The 18,735-nt window shown below is 30.1% G+C and overlaps 1 protein-coding gene across 1 annotated transcript in view; it reads left to right on the top strand.

Annotated features, from left to right (window-relative positions):
* Positions 1-18,735, top strand: part of LOC126743195 (thrombospondin type-1 domain-containing protein 4-like) — a 141,498-nt gene that overhangs the window by 46,660 nt on the left and 76,103 nt on the right. The window contains exons 3-4 of the mRNA XM_050450177.1: positions 9,153-9,304; positions 11,288-11,381. Of these exons, the coding sequence (XP_050306134.1) occupies positions 9,153-9,304; positions 11,288-11,381 (246 nt within the window). The remainder of the gene's footprint in view (positions 1-9,152; positions 9,305-11,287; positions 11,382-18,735) is intronic.

Raw genomic sequence — 18,735 nt, 5'->3', positions numbered from 1 at the left:
TGACAAAAAAATTTCAAAATATGAACTTAAAGAGTTATTATTAATTTTCAAAGTCATTTCAAAGCCCAATACTTCAGAAAAACCGAAAAATATTACGTTGAATTTTCTTCTTGTAACCTTGGCAAGGTTAAAAGAATAATATTCAAAACAGTAATAAAATTATTATTTTTTGGTAACTTACGGAGCTTAATTATCAAGGTCATTTAAAGGTCGATGGTTCAAAAAGGCCGAAACATTTAACGGGTAAAATATTATTTAAAAGATTTATTGTGACAAGGTCAAAAAAAAAAAACATTGTTAATAAATATCAAGTTAAGGGGGTTAATTTTCAAGGTCACTTAAAAATCTCAAAGGTCCAGAAATAACCGTTAAATTGGTATTAAACGTGTTTTTTTTTTAAATGACCTTGGCGAGGTTAAAAAACCGCTTAATAACTTGAATCGTAGAGGTTCATTTTCAAGGTCATTTAAAGATTTTTTTTTAAAAACCTTGACAAAATTTTTAAAAATTCGATATTGCAGAGGTAGTTTTCAAGGTTATTTAAAAGTCGTTTAAATATTTTTTCGTAACCTTGACAAAAAAATTTCAAAATATGCACTTGAGGAGTTTCATTTTCAAGGTCATTTAAAGCTCAATAATTCACAGAAAACCACGTTTTCGACAAAAAAATAAATACTGTATCTTGAAAACTGTGCATTTCCGAACGCATGTTTATGAAAACTTTTTCTCATATTTTTTTACAAGGAATCACCCATTGGAATATCTCCGTCTATTTTTCGAACACCTTGTATACATACTAGAAAGACTGTATCACCCTTTCTAAATCTGGATCGATCTGTTTATCTGATTTTAAAGTAAGGGTTAATATACAGGGTGTGTAAAAGAACGGTCAAATTTAAATGCGAATATCTTGAAAACGACTTCAAATAGACACATGGACACTGCAGTAGTAAAATGGTAATAAGATTTCCCATCCGTAGTACATAATGACTTATTTATACAGTTTTAGCTAAGACTTATAGTGCCTTTTTTGTACTTTTTTACGTCTGTCCTAGACCTATGAAATATTTTTTAACCGAGTTGGTTGTTAAGCTAAATAACATAAAACGTGCCTTAAAATTTCTTAACCATCTTATCTTAATGCCCATTGGTAACATTTAAGCCGCATCAAAAGGATTAGAATTAATTAAAATTAGACCAGACGCACATTTTTAATCGGCTTAAGGTCAACATCAACCATCTCGGTCACAAATTGCTTAATAAAGGACAGACTTAGTCGGTTAACCCGTACAAATTCCCATTAGGTTCGCCTAGTTAAAGAAATTCCCAGAAAAGCGCACTCACTCACTCACACACTCTGTGAGGTCTCACAATTAACCATTTTTTCCGTATAGTCATCGTGACTTAGTCGATTTTTCGTTCGTCTTGTTAGTCGATACTCTTTCGGCAACCACCGGGGTAATTAATTAATTTTCTTATCTTCTACGTGGTTGTTTTACAACATCTGGTGTGGCATAACATGTCGAAAGAAAGGTGATAATGATAAGATTGTATAATCTGTCACCATAAACATCAAATGGGTTAAATTTATTACATACTCGGGACGGTTAGATTGTCTGATTTAAACCCATATGAGTTTTAATACGAGAATTTATGAATGGGAGTTGTATTATCCATAACCCCGCTTTTTAAGTAATTAAACCAGAGAGAATTAGAAGAAGGCTCAGAATAGAATTTCCCTGCCTAGGCCTTTTTTGTTTAAGTAAAAACTCGACTAGACTTAAGTCGGGCGCTTCTTCGGGCCATTCAATCAGGTCTGATTTATACGGTCGTTTATTTAATGGCCACCTTTCAGACATACATCCGTCTAGTATATAAAAACTGTAAGTCTATCCTTATTTCACCCGCTTTAGTTTAACATTAAGAGTTTTCCCTGCTAATATAGTACCAATAAGTTGACTCACTTGGCATGTATAAATGTATTACAAAATAAGTGCTTTCGTCGGTGATGCAACCCGACGAATTACCAGAGTCAACTGGGCGGAAAATTGGAAATTTATCTTCATTCGCAGCATGTTAATGTTTGCGTACAGTCTGTAGGGCGCCAAAAGTTGCCCTTTTTTTTGCAGTTCGTTATTATTGGCAACACTGTTCAATGCTCTAAAGGTTTACTCACATTTGACGAAATTTAGCAGTTTTTCTTTTTTTTTTCAATTTTTTTACACACAATATAAAACATATTATTGACAATATAGTGTTCCGAAGAAAAATTATTTTAAGGGAGTTTGTTGAGTTTGACTATCTGAGAAGGTAGCGAATGCGTTTCTGATTACAACGAACCCAAACACTATAGATTTATTTTTGTTAGTTTTTGAGTTGTCGAGGTCTTCGTGCTTTAATATACAGGGGGTGTAAAAGAACGGGTAACTTTAAATGAGTACGTCTTGAAAACTGATGCTGATTAAGACAATTTCAATAATTGAATGAATAGTAATAAAATTACTCATTTGCCAATTTCTTTATATCAGGATATAAAATAATAAGTTGGTTCATCGGTTTTCCCTGTATAGGCAGATGAAGAGAGAATTTTTTTTAATTGCAATGAACCACAAACTTGCAGATAGAGATATGGGAATCGCAGAACTGGAATTTGACATCAAAATGAAGAATGTATTGGAGATATATTTCGACGTTTCGGTATTTAAATGGTCATCATCATCTTTATTTTGTGATTTTTGGAACACAATGACGTTGTCAGTTCGCTGGCTTAATTGTATCTCTCCTGTATCTACGGAACTAAGAGAGATTTGGCAAGTTGTGAGGTACGATGAAATTAAAATAACGGCGACATTGAATTTGACCTTGGCGAATTGTTTTTCAAAGTGACTTAAATGTCAAGGTCAAAAATTCAAAAATAGCAAAAGAATGGTAAGTTCAAAATGGTATTTAAATAAGCTTCCTTTGTTGACCTTGATAAAGTCATATTATTTTAAGTTCTTTTTTCAAGGTTATTCTTTGGTCAATTCAAAACCTATCGATTCAAGGTCATCACGATGTTTTATTTTATCTTGGAGGAGGAAGGTCAGTTTTAAGGTCATTTAAAAAAAATTAGATAATTTCTTACATTCAGAAGGGGGGAAATTGATTGTATTGACAGAAACACAAGCAAACATTCACAAAATTTATTAATAATTTAATAAAAATTCAATTTTCAACAAAACATCTTTTTTTTATCAGTTACTTCCCTGACAAAATACGGCGCCATTTTCGAAAAAAAAAAAATTTAACAACTTTGTGTGCCTTTCCTATAATAAATAAAGACAGGATATTGGTTCGTTTCCTTTAAATTTATTATTAATATTTCATAATAAATGTTGTTCTTATTTATTATGCCATAAAAGAAAGTAGGTGAGCCTCAATAAAAAAAATAAATAAATATTTTTCTAAAGATTAAATAGAAAGTAAACTGCGGCCCTCTATATTTCCTTATTACCGAATTTTTAATTGATTTATTGACGGCATGTTTGATTAATTTATTATCTAAAGTTTGATGGATATTTACAGTTTTTTTGAGGCACAAATCTTGATATATGAAACTAAAGGAACCGAAGGCATAATAAAATTAGAGACACTGTTGACTTTTTACCCTTCAACGTACTCCAATATGGTCAATTTCAAAAACCGCAATAGGATCGAATTAGCCATATGCAAACATTCCATATTGTGCCATTCAATTTACGATTTTCTCTATTAATAGTCGCCATATGATGAACGTGCTGGATGTAATCTATCCAGGACCTTGGGGCATTTTTATAAAACTATTTAAGATCGCGAATTATTATTATATTTGTTTTGCGGGTCGACGGGCTTCGGGTTAAGGAACGTTAATTTTTAGATGCTGATGTTTGATTTAACAGTCGTGAAAATAATAGTTCACATATTTTACCGTTTATTTGTGCAGTTTGTACACGCCCAACGGCTAAAACATGTTTATTTTAGTGAGGCTTTCTTAGGCACGACTACTTTTCGCAACGTATGGCAATCACGCTTGAATCGGACCATTGCGATGTTGCCAATTATGTTGTAAAAATTGTTTTCGAGGGGATATTTTACTGGTTCCCGGGTTTTTTGGAAAATGTATTTTTTTGTTAGGTTTATGGAAAAAAATCAATAATTTAGCGAGTATTCGAGTAGGACGTATCTAAAGTATCACCTAAACTAACAAAGCTTTATTTAATTCTTTATTTTTTCGAATTTGGAAAAAAGCTGCAATAGGTGTTTAACGAAATTGTCCATAGAATATGTGTACAAATTTTCAAAATGATATCTGGTCAATTTTTTGAGTTATGAACTTTGTGTCAAATAAATAGAAAAAAAAATCAATAATTTCGAAAAATATTTTTTTTCTCAAATTCTTGTATGAATTTGGAATAACGCTGAAATAGGTGTCCAATGAAATTGTCCGTGGAATATGTGTACAAATTTTCAAAATGATATCTGGTCAATTTTTTGAGTTATGAACTTTGTGTCAAATAAATAGAAAAAAAATCAATAATTTCGAAAAATATTTTTTTTCTCAAATTCTTGTGTGAATTTGGAAAAACGCTGAAATAGGTGTCCAATGAAATTGTCCTTGGAATATGTGTACAAATTTTCAAAATTATATCTGGTCAATTTTTTGAGTTATGAACTTTGTGTCAAATAAATAGAAAAAAAAAATAATGTCAAAAAATATTTTTTTTCTCAAATTCTTGTGTGAATTTGGAAAAACGCTGAAATAGGTGTCCAATGAAATTGTCCTTGGAATATGTGTACAAATTTTCAAAATGATATCTGGTCAATTTTTTGAGTTATGAACTTTGTGTCGAATAAATAGAAAAAAAAATCAATAATTTCGAAAAATATTTTTTTTTTCAAATTTTTGTATGAATTTGGAAAAACGCTGAAATAGGTGTCCAATGAAATTGTCCTTGGAATATGTGTACAAATTTTCAAAATGATATCTAGTCAATTTTTTGAGTTATGAACTTTGTGTCGAATAAATAGAAAAAAAATCAATAATTTCGAAAAATATTTTTTTTTTCAAATTCTTGTATGAATTTGGAAAAACGCTGAAATAGGTGTCCAATGAAATTGTCCTTGGAACATGTGTACAAATTTTCAAAATGATATCTGGTCAATTTTTTGAGTTATGAACTTTTTGTCAAATAAATAGAAAAAAAAATCAATAATTTCGAAAAATATTTTTTTTCTCAAATTCTTGTATGAATTTGGAAAAACGCTGAAATAGGTGTCCAATGAAATTGTCCTTGGAATATGTGTACAGATTTTCAAAATGATATCTAGTCAATTTCTTGAGTTATGAACTTTGTGTCAAATAAATAGAAAAGAAATCAATATTTTCGAAAAATATTTTTTTTCTCAAATTCTTGTATGAATTTAAAAAAACGCTGAAATAGGTGTCCAATGAAATTGTCCTTGGAACATGTGTACAAATTTTCAAAATGATATCTGGTCAATTTTTTGAGTTATGAACTTTGTGTCAAATAAATAGAAAAAAAATCAATATTTTCGAAAAATATTTTTTTTTCTCGAATTCTCGTATGAGTTTGGAAAAACGCTGAAATAGGTGTCCAATTAAATTGTCCTTGGAATATGTGTACAAATTTTCAAAATGATATCTGGTCAATTTTTTGAGTTATGGACTTTGTGTCAAATAACTAGAAAAAAAAATCAATAATTTCGAAAAATATTTTTTTTCTCAAATTCTTGTTTGAATTTGGAAAAACGCTGAAATAGGTGTCCAATGAAATTGTCCTTGGAATATGTGTACAAATTTTCAAAATGATATCTGGTCAATTTTTTGAGTTATGAACTTTGTGTCGAATAAATAGAAAAAAAAAATCAATAATTTCGAAAAATATTTTTTTTTTCAAATTCTTGTATGAATTTGGAAAAACGCTGAAATAGGTGTCCAATGAAATTGTCCTTGAAATATGCGTACAAATTTTCAAAATGATATCTGGTCAATTTTTTGAGTTATGAACTTTGTGTCAAATAAATAGAAAAAAAAATCAATAATTTCGAAAAATATTTTTTTTCTCAAATTCTTGTATGAATTTGGAATAACGCTGAAATAGGTGTCCAATGAAATTGTCCGTGGAATATGTGTACAAATTTTCAAAATGATATCTGGTCAATTTTTTGAGTTATGAACTTTGTGTCAAATAAATAGAAAAAAATCAATAATTTCGAAAAATATTTTTTTTCTCAAATTCTTGTGTGAATTTGGAAAAACGCTGAAATAGGTGTCCAATGAAATTGTCCTTGGAATATGTGTACAAATTTTCAAAATTATATCTGGTCAATTTTTTGAGTTATGAACTTTGTGTCAAATAAATAGAAAAAAAAAATAATGTCAAAAAATATTTTTTTTCTCAAATTCTTGTGTGAATTTGGAAAAACGCTGAAATAGGTGTCCAATGAAATTGTCCTTGGAATATGTGTACAAATTTTCAAAATGATATCTGGTCAATTTTTTGAGTTATGAACTTTGTGTCGAATAAATAGAAAAAAAAATCAATAATTTCGAAAAATATTTTTTTTTTCAAATTTTTGTATGAATTTGGAAAAACGCTGAAATAGGTGTCCAATGAAATTGTCCTTGGAATATGTGTACAAATTTTCAAAATGATATCTAGTCAATTTTTTGAGTTATGAACTTTGTGTCGAATAAATAGAAAAAAAATCAATAATTTCGAAAAATATTTTTTTTTTCAAATTCTTGTATGAATTTGGAAAAACGCTGAAATAGGTGTCCAATGAAATTGTCCTTGGAACATGTGTACAAATTTTCAAAATGATATCTGGTCAATTTTTTGAGTTATGAACTTTTTGTCAAATAAATAGAAAAAAAAATCAATAATTTCGAAAAATATTTTTTTTCTCAAATTCTTGTATGAATTTGGAAAAACGCTGAAATAGGTGTCCAATGAAATTGTCCTTGGAATATGTGTACAGATTTTCAAAATGATATCTAGTCAATTTCTTGAGTTATGAACTTTGTGTCAAATAAATAGAAAAGAAATCAATATTTTCGAAAAATATTTTTTTTCTCAAATTCTTGTATGAATTTAAAAAAACGCTGAAATAGGTGTCCAATGAAATTGTCCTTGGAACATGTGTACAAATTTTCAAAATGATATCTGGTCAATTTTTTGAGTTATGAACTTTGTGTCAAATAAATAGAAAAAAAATCAATATTTTCGAAAAATATTTTTTTTTCTCGAATTCTCGTATGAGTTTGGAAAAACGCTGAAATAGGTGTCCAATTAAATTGTCCTTGGAATATGTGTACAAATTTTCAAAATGATATCTGGTCAATTTTTTGAGTTATGGACTTTGTGTCAAATAACTAGAAAAAAAAATCAATAATTTCGAAAAATATTTTTTTTCTCAAATTCTTGTTTGAATTTGGAAAAACGCTGAAATAGGTGTCCAATGAAATTGTCCTTGGAATATGTGTACAAATTTTCAAAATGATATCTGGTCAATTTTTTGAGTTATGAACTTTGTGTCGAATAAATAGAAAAAAAAAATCAATAATTTCGAAAAATATTTTTTTTTTCAAATTCTTGTATGAATTTGGAAAAACGCTGAAATAGGTGTCCAATGAAATTGTCCTTGAAATATGCGTACAAATTTTCAAAATGATATCTGGTCAATTTTTTGAGTTATGAACTTTGTGTCAAATAAATAGAAAAAAAATCAATATTTTCGAAAAATATTTTTTTTCTCAAATTCTTGTTTGAATTTGGAAAAACGCTGAAATAGGTGTCCAATGAAATTCTCCTTGGAATATGTGTACAAATTTTTAAAATGATATCTGGTCAATTTTTTGAGTTATGAACTTTGTGTCAAATAAATAGAAAAAAAATTAATAATTTCAAAAAATATTTTTTTTCTCAAATTCTTGTGTGAATTTGGAAAAACGCTGAAATAGGTGTCCAATGAAATTGTCCTTGGAACATATGTACAGATTTTCAAAATGATATCTGGTCAATTTTTTGAATTATGAACTTTGTGTCAAATAAATAGAAAAAAAAATCAATATTTTCGAAAAATATTTTTTTTCTTAATTTTTTGTACGAATTTGGAAAAACGCTGAAATAGGTGTCCAACGAAATTGTCCTTGGAATATGTATACAAATTTTTGTTAATTAAGAAATACAGACATAATCACAATCATAATTTATTCGAGTCATATGTACATAAATTGAGGGGCTTGAGGCAACAAGGTACATAAACCACATTCTACTGAAAATCGAGATTTCTTTATCATTTAACTGAACTTTTAAGGCCACTTTCAAAGTAATTTAATAAGAACCCAAATTATTTTCGTGCATATGCAGAATATTTTTGTTATATTCAGTCAATAACAAGGCGCTCAGACAATTTATCTAGTATAGTAAAGATAGAGTATAGCAAACAGAGATTACTATCGAACTGATCTTAAATGACTACCTTGAGTCTAAAATAACTATTACCAAACAAAATTGTGTCTCTCAAAAAATCTTATTAAATTTGTATAAAAACAGTAAAATTTAACTTAGGAGAAGCTAAAATACATATCGGAGAGTATTGGATTGGCCTTCCCGACCACCCGATATGAACCCTATAGAAAATTTGTGGCCGCAGTTGGAAAACCAACTTAGAAAGTAGTTTTTTCTTTGTTTATATTTTAAAAATGGTTCGCCACATTAAGTATTTTTAAAGACTATTGATATTTAAAAATGTGCTTAATGATACTTTTAAACTTCAAGTGTGAATTCAATTCGAGGGTGATGATTGGAATCTGGAAAACCGTAAGAGTTACAGGGTCGGTTAAACGAACGACAATGATTTTAAAGAAATTTATAGGGAATATTCTAAAAATAAATGTTCATCGTCCAGTATCCAACCCATAGTTTAAAAATTCATTTAGACATGTTATATTAAAAGAGAGTTATTATTATTTTAAATCCAACCACTGGAATAACAAACTCGTGAACTAACTGGGGCTCGTGTAAAGCTGCCTTTAATTTCCAACGATTTTTCATTAATATTTTCGTGCAGTTTATTAAAACACTGAAAATCAAAATTTTAATTTCCAGTTGTACGATCTCTATCAAAACCAAATTGAAAAAAAACCAAAATTACATGGCGAATGGTCCAGCTGGAGTCCGTGGAGTCAATGTACAAGAACATGCGGCGGAGGGGTCACCCAACAGACCAGACATTGCATCACTAGATCGGCCGATTCCAGGTAACAATTTTTAAAAAAAATTGAACAAAACACACACGAATTACACTGCATAAGTAACACGGTTTGTTTACCTTCTAATCTGGTTAGAGCGTAATTTATTACTTTGGCCTACTGAAAAGTGTCTTGATTTATGCGCTTAGGATTTTTTGATTATTTTCCAAGGCAAATATTATCTTGTCTAAAGCAAAATGGTTCCAGGTTACCCAACTTAAAAGAAAAAACACCCTCCGAATAGTGAGATGAATTATAGAGGCTGAAAATTGTTGAACAATTACGCTTTAAATGAGGCAACTTATCGCGGTGCGTTATACATATTGTATGTGAACTTGCCTTAATATGTGTCACTCTTATGTCAACCATACTGTCAACGGATCAGTAATACTAAAGTTAGTAGTTTGTTTACACTGGAGTTTTATTTCCCGATCTAACCTCAGTTGTTTACAAAAATTACATACTGGATTTTACTTTCGGTTTTCCGACCCATAGCGCATCAAATTATAAATCGACAGTATCCTCATGCATAATTCATAAATTATTATTATTATTCATAAAACAATGAATGCTGCGGTGTGTCGGCTTTGAAATGTATATACGTAACCCTTTTTCACACTTTAATCAATCATTTTTAATTAAAACACACATACATACATACGTAAGACGTCTCATTCTTCGGGGTTATTTATTGACTAGTTCGGAGCAGTTTGTCCCAATCGTATTTTGTAATTAAAGGCAATAATTCCGTTAAAATATTACGATGGGCATGTGCGAATTTGGTCAGGCAGCATGGCGCCAATTAACCCATCTTTTTTGAGCGTATTTTATGGGTTCAATCAACGATTTTAAGGAGGATAATATTTATGCTTAAAGTGTCAATACGTGATACTGTTTTAAATAAATTAGTTTATATATAGAGGGTCATGAAGAAGATTTAGGACATAAGATCGAGACGTTATCTAAACGAGAATTATGTCATTAACATGAAAAGGGATATTGAGGTCTAAAGTTGATTTTTACTATCACTTACCAAGTGCAACTAATTCAATGAAGAAAGATATTGGCGACATGAATGTTTCAGCACAGTTTAACTTAAATTCCTTTGAAGAACGAAAGAATGACTTGATCAGGAAAAATGAATAAGCCGTTAGAAAATTTCTGAACTGATGTCAACAGAATAGAAGTTATTATATTATTGTTTATCGACGTTTGAACCTCGAATCCCTAAATACTCATCATTGCTATACATTGAATGATAGAAAAATGAATGAAGGAAGATATCCTTAGGGATCTGTGCTTGTTTTGTTCATGCAATTTTACTCATCAATAAGTCCATTAAAAATGAAGGTTATAAGGTTATAGAATGAAAAAAAAAGAGTTGAGCTCTCACTTGATCTCAATGTGTCTTTATAACATATTGGTCCAAGAATTTATAGATACACAAAGGTTTAAAAGGTTAATTACATAATTTATTCCAGGCACTTTGCCTTATTTTTTTTGTTTTTGAAGAATATGGCTCCAGATCTACTCAGTAGAGTTCGTCCCTTAGTAAAGCTGTCAACTTCCTAAAATCATTCTCATCATAATTTCTACTTTTTTGAAGTGTAAGTTCCTAGGATTGAGCTGCTAGTGAGCCTTATTTAGCAACGTTGCCAGACGCAACAAAACCTCCCTAAACTAATTAAACAAAATATGTGCTTAATAGATGTCGCACCTCAATTTTACCATATTGTACCAGATAATTGGAGCCATTTAACGCACAATTGGCCCCATTTGAGAAACATGACGCGGATGAACTTAAAAAAAAAAAACCCGGCGTTGACAGGGTTCTGATTTAGAGTTCCATTGTTCGATGGTCGCGCACCCATGCGAACCAGATGGGCGGGATTTTTCGTCATTTCCGCTTAATTCTGCACACTTTCTGGGTCGGTGTTTTAATTTTTTATTAATCGGTCAAGAACGAATTGCATGAATTTATTTTAATTGTAGGTTTGTAAAACGGCAACGTCGAAGAAGACAGAACTGGCAACCGTCTAACGAGTGCGTGGGCCTGTACAAGAGGATCCATCTATGTAACACTCAGGTAATAAAATGAAGAATTTGATAGGAAATATGTGGATTTTAGTAGGTGCCTTAAGTGCGTCCGTTTAAGTTAATTAAGTTTTAGGGTCTTTGTTTATCAGTAGTTGATTGCTACGTAACCATAAAAACGGTTATTTTATTGTTTTTTTAGTGGAATTGCTTTTTAAATAATTGTTTTCTATGTGTCAGAAGGTCGATGGTATTGCAAGAGCCTAAAGGTGTGTGTCATACTGTATAGACCTTTATTCGCTATATGTAAGAATATCGATTGTATGGCAAAAAACTGTTGAAAAATAATTGATTTCCATATGATAGGTCGTCAATAAGACTCACTCTGCAGTTTTTTCAAGATGGCGCCCGTCCGCCATTTTGGATTTTTCATTTTTGCATTCAAAGTAGTTACTTTTGCGTCCATGGCATCCATATCCCATTTTGTTAAAAAATAATTTATTCGTTTATGTCAGAATATTGATGGTATTACATGTGTCGACGGATTAGTAATAGTTTCAGAACCGTCAACATATTATATATCATATAAGCTTTCTGTATGTTAAAACGTCGATGGTATGGCCTTAGTATACATGGATACAAACGTGAAATAAACGCGACTTTAAGATATTTTCTTCTCTATATGTTAAAATATCAATGGTATAGCAGAAGTCTACAAGCTGTATAAAAATCATTAATTTCTATATGTCAGAACGTTGATGGTTTTTAAATGTTTCTACTAGAAAAGAAAAAAATATTTTTTATAAAGGAAATAACACACAAAGCGATCAAAAATTTTATTAGTTTTTGAAAAATAATTTTTGTTTTCTATATGTCAGAACGTCGATGATTTTACATGTTTCTATAGATTGGTAATGGTTTCTTCCCCCAATGGTTAATGTAATGAAAAATGGTCATGATAATTTTTAAATATACCGTTTTCTATATGTTAGCACGTCGATGGTGTGGAAGTGTAAATAGTTACAGAAATTTAATAAACATAAAAATTATTTTTTTAAAAGGGGAAAAGGGACAAAAAAATGTATTCGTTTTTGATAAATAATATTTTTTTTCTATATGTCAGAACGTCGATGGTATTGTAAGACTCTAAGCGTTTGTCTTATTCTTCTCTATATGTTAGAATATCAATGGTATGGCAGGAGTCTATAAAACTATTAAAAAATAATTAATTTCTATATGTCAGAACATCGATGATGCTACATGTTTTCTACGGATGTATGATGGTTTCCCAATCGTCAATGTATATAAAAAATTACCATCTGACTTTTCTATATGTTAAAACATCGATGGTATGACAGTATAAATCATTACAATACAAATTTGAGGAAGATAAAAATACTTGTTTAAAGACAGCAAGTGACGAAAAAATTTATTCGTTTTTGAAAAATAATTTTTTATCTCTACGTGTCAGAACGTCGATGATTTTACATGTTTCTATAGATTTGTGATGGTTTCCCAAACCCTTAATGTAATGAAAAATGCTCATGTGATATGATTTTGAAATATAATGGTTTTCTATATATTAGCACGTCGATGGTATGAAAGTGTAAATAGTTAAAATTCAAATTTGAGAAAGATAAAAATATTTTATTTAAATAAGAACAAAGTCAGCAAGTAACTAAACATTTTGTTCACATCTTCGTTTTTAAAAAATAAATTTTGTTTTCTATATGTCAGAACGTCGATGGTATTGCAAGAACCAATGGAAAAATATATTCTTCTCTATCTGTTCGAATGTCGATGATCCAAGACAGATACTACACCATATAATACTCATGCTACACCATCCCATCGACGTTCTAACATATAGCAACCAATAATTATTTTCCAAAAAACTGATTTTTTTATTTATCTCTCTCTACATTATCTCTTTTGCACCTTATTTTCCCATGAATATTTATTTATTTGTCAGTGTGTCGATGATCCAGAAACAAATGCGCAAACTAATGCCACACCATCGACGTTCTGACATATAGCGAATATTAAAAATAATGTTGCATTAGCGAATAGATTTTTCGGTCATTTGTTGTCTTGGTATTGTAACTAAAAATGTTTTTCGTTTTTAAAAAATTAATTTTGTTTTCTATATGTCAGAACGTCGATGGTATGGCAAAAACCAATGCAAAAATATAGTCACACTGCAAAAATATGTTCTTCTCTATGCGTTAGAGTGTCGATGATCCAAGACAGATACTAGACCATATATAAGACTCATGCTACACCATCGACGTTCTAACATATAGCAATTAATAATTATTTTAAAAAAAATTGATTCATTGAACTCTCTTCACATTATCACTTTTGCACCTTATTTTCCCATGAATATTTATTTATTTGTCAGTATGTCGATGATCCAGGGACAAATGCGCAAACTCATGCCATACCATCGACGTTCTGACATATAGCGAATATTAATAATAATGCTGCATTAGCGAATAGATTTTTCGGTCATTTGTTTCCTTGGTATTGTAACTTAAAATGTTTTTCGTTATTATAAAATAAATTTTGTTTTCTATATGTCAGAACGTCGATGGTATTGCAAGAACCAATGCAAAAAATATAGTCACACTGGAAAAATATGTTCTTCTCTATGCGTTAGAATGTCGATGATCCAAGACAATTACACCATATAAGGCTCATGCTACACCATCGACGTTCTAACATATAGCAACCAATAAATATTTTTCAAAAAACTGATTTTTTGAACTTTCTCCACATTATCACTTTTGCACCTTATTTTGCAATGAATATTTATTTATTTGTCAGTATGTCGATGATCCAGGGACTAATGCGCAAACTCATGCCATACCATCGACGTTCTGACATATAGCGAATATTAATAATAATGTTGCATTAGCGAATAGATTTTTCGGTTATTTGTTGTCTTGGTATTGTAACTAAAAATGTTTTTCATTTTTAAAAAATTAATTTTGTTTTCTATATGTCAGAACGTCGATGGTATTGCAAGAACCAATGCAAAAATATAGTCACACTGCAAAAATATGTTCTCTATGCGTTAGAATGTCGATTATCCAAGACAACTACACCATATAAGGCTCAGGCTACACCATCGACGTTCTAACATATAGCAATTAATAATTATTTTTCAAAAAACTAATTTTTTGATCTCTCTCTACATTATCTCTTTTGCACCTTATTTTCCCATGAATATTTATTTATTTGTCAGTATGTCGATGATCCAGGGACTAATGCGCAAACTAAAGCCACACCATCGACGTTCTGACATATAGCGAATATTAAAAATAATGTTGCATTAGCGAATAGATTTTTCGGTCATTTGTTGTCTTGGCATTGTAACTAAAAATGTTTTTCGTTTTTAAAAATTTATTTTGCTTTCTATATGACAGAACGTCGATGGTATTGCAAGAACCAATGCAAAAAATATAGTCACACTGCAAAAATATGTTCTTCTCTATGCGTTAGAATGTCGATGATCCAAGACAATTACACCATATAAGGCTCATGCTACACCATCGACGTTCTAACATATAGCAACCAATAATTATTTTTCAAAAAACTGATTTTTTTATCTCTCTCTACATTATCTCTTTTGCACCTTATTTTCCCATGAATATTGATTTATTTGTCAGTATGTCGATGAACCAGAGACAAATGCGCAAATTCATGCCATACCATCGACGTTCTGACATATAGCGAATATTAATAATAATGTTGCATTAGCGAATAGATTTTTCGGTCATTTGTTGTCTTGGTATTGTAACTAAAAATGTTTTGCGTTTTTAAAAAATTAATTTTGTTTTCTATATGTCAGAACGTCGATGGTATGGCAAGAACCAATGCAAAAATATAGTCACACTGCAAAAATATGTTCTTCTCTATGTGTTAGAATGTCGATGATCCAAGACAACTACACCATATAAGGCTCATGCTACACCATCGACGTTCTAACATATAGCAACCAATAATTATTTTTCAAAAAACTGATTTTCTTATTTATCTCTCTCTACATTATCTCTTTTGCACCTTATTTTCCCATGAATATTTATTTATTTGTCAGTATGTCGATGATCCAGAGACAAATGCGCAAACTCATGCCATACCATCGACGTTCTGACATATAGCGAATATTAAAAATAATGTTGCATTAGCGAATAGATTTTTCGGTTATTTGTTGTCTTGGTATTGTAACTAAAAATGTTTTTCGTTTTTAAAAAATTAATTTTGTTTTCTATATGCCAGAACGTCGATGGTATTGCAAGAACCAATGCAAAAATATATTCTTCTCTATATGTTAGAATGTCGATGATCCAAGACATATACTACACCATATAAGACTCATGCTACACCATCGACGTTCTAACATATAGCAATCAATAATTATTTTTCAAAAAACTGATTTTTTTATCTCTCTCTACATTATCTCTTTTGCACCTTATTTTCCCATGAATATTTATTTATTTGTCAGTATGTCGATGATTTAGAGACAAATGCGCAAACTAATGCAATACCATCGACGTTCTGACATATAGCGAATATTAATAATAATGTTGCATTAGCGAATAGATTTTTCGGTTATTTGTTGTCTTGGTATTGTAACTAAAAATGTTTTTCGTTTTTAAAAAATTAATTTTGTTTTCTATATGTCAGAACGTCGATGGTATTGCAAGAACCAATGCAAAAATATAGTCACACTGCAAAAATATGTTCTTCTCTATGTGTTAGAATGTCGATGATCCAAGACAACTACACCATATAAGGCTCATGCTACACCATCGACGTTCTAACATATAGCAACCAATAATTATTTTTCAAAAAACTGATTTTCTTATTTATCTCTCTCTACATTATCTCTTTTGCACCTTATTTTCCCATGAATATTTATTTATTTGTCAGTATGTCGATGATCCAGAGACAAATGCGCAAACTCATGCCATACCATCGACGTTCTGACATATAGCGAATATTAAAAATAATGTTGCATTAGCGAATAGATTTTTCGGTTATTTGTTGTCTTGGTATTGTAACTAAAAATGTTTTTCGTTTTTAAAAAATTAATTTTGTTTTCTATATGTCAGAACGTCGATGGTATTGCAAGAACCAATGCAAAAATATATTCTTCTCTATATGTTAGAATGTCGATGATCCAAGACATATACTACACCATATAAGACTCATGCTACACCATCGACGTTCTAACATATAGCAATCAATAATTATTTTTCAAAAAACTGATTTTTTGATCTCTCTCTACATTATCTCTTTTGCACCTTATTTTCCCATGAATATTTATTTATTTGTCAGTATGTCGATGATCCAGAGACATGCGCAAACTAATGCCATACCATCGACGTTCTGACATATAGCGAATATTAATAATAATGTTGCATTAGCGAATAGATTTTTCGGTTATTTGTTGTCTTGGTATTGTAACTAAAAATGTTTTTTGTTTTTAAAAAATTAATTTTGTTTTCTATATGTCAGAACGTCGATGGTATGGCAAGAACCAATGCAAAAATATAGTCACACTGCAAAAATATGTTCTTCTCTATGTGTTAGAATGTCGATGATCCAAGACAACTACACCATATAAGGCTCATGCTACACCATCGACGTTCTAACATATAGCAACCAATAATTATTTTTCAAAAAACTGATTTTCTTATTTATCTCTCTCTACATTATCTCTTTTGCACCTTATTTTCCCATGAATATTTATTTATTTGTCAGTATGTCGATGATCCAGAGACAAATGCGCAAACTCATGCCATACCATCGACGTTCTGACATATAGCGAATATTAAAAATAATGTTGCATTAGCGAATAGATTTTTCGGTTATTTGTTGTCTTGGTATTGTAACTAAAAATGTTTTTCGTTTTTAAAAAATTAATTTTGTTTTCTATATGTCAGAACGTCGATGGTATGGCAAGAACCAATGCAAAAATATAGCCACACTGCAAAAATATGTTCTTCTCTATGCGTTAGAATGTCGATGATCCAAGACATATACTACACCATATAAGACCATACTACACCATCGACGTTCTAACATATAGCAACCAATAATAATTAAAAAAAAAAAACTGATTTTTTTAACTCTCTCTACATTATCTCTTTTGCATCTTATTTTCCCATGAATATTTATTTATTTGTCAGTATGTCGATGATCCAGGGACAAATGCGCAAACTCATGCCATACCATCGACGTTCTGACATAGAGCGAATTATAATAATTTGTCATTAGCGACTAGATTTTTTGGTCACTTGCTGTCTTTTTTCTTCATTTTAAAAAATGGATTATCTCTCTCAAATTTGATCATCGACGTTGTAACATATAGAAATAAATATTTCAATAATTGATCTTTTAGTCTCTTCCATCTTCATATTTTTTCCCATTTTATATTTCCATGAATATATATTTATTTGTTAGTATGTCGATGATCCAGGGACAAATGCGCAAACTAATGCCATACCATCGACGTTCTGACATATAGCGAATAATAATAATTTTTTATTAGTCAATAAATTTGTTGGTCATTTGCTATTTTTTTTTATCACTTAAAAAAGAATAGTTTATCTCTCTCAAATTTGACCATCGAGGTAGTAACATATAGAGAAAAAAAAATATTTTAAGAATAGATTTTTTGATCTCTGTTTTTTTTAATTTTTGCTTGTTTCTTTATTTTACCATGAATATTTATTTATTTGTCAGTATGTCGATGATCCAGAGACAAATCCACAAACTAATGCTATACCATCGACGTTCTGACATATAGTGAATAGTAATAATTTTTCATGAGCGATTAGATTTATTGGTCTTTATTGTCTTTTTTCCACTTAAAAAAATGGTTTATCTCTTTCACATTTGACCATCGACGTGGCAACCTAAAGACAAAATATATATTAAAAATTGATTTTCTGGTTTCTCCTTCACATTTTTAGCCACTTTATTTTCTCATGAATATTTATTTATTTATTTGTCAGTATGTTAATAAATGCACAGATGCCACTCCATCGACGTTCTGACATATAGAAAATAGTAATAATTTTTCAATGATTTGTTTTTTTCAAATTTATTTTTAGTATGAAACAATTATCGTTAAGAGAAAGTCAAAATAGCCAGAGAGAAAACAGAGATAAAAAATGATGTAAAAGTTAAAGGCAAAGAAGGAGACAATTTAACAAGACAGTTTAGTAGGAAAAAGAAACATTCACTAGAATAAAGGAAAGATAGAAAGAAAAATAAAATAAAAAAAAGAAGAAGGCACTAGACTCATTTCTTGACTATACACTTAATAATCAAATATCTCCGAACCAACTCACGACAAACAAGCAAAATAAACAGCATCATCTTCAGGAATCTTT

The sequence above is a fragment of the Anthonomus grandis genome, chromosome 12 (genome assembly GCF_022605725.1).
Source record: "Anthonomus grandis grandis chromosome 12, icAntGran1.3, whole genome shotgun sequence".
NCBI lineage: Eukaryota > Metazoa > Arthropoda > Insecta > Coleoptera > Curculionidae > Anthonomus > Anthonomus grandis.
This window is presented reverse-complemented; position numbering and strand designations above follow the sequence as displayed.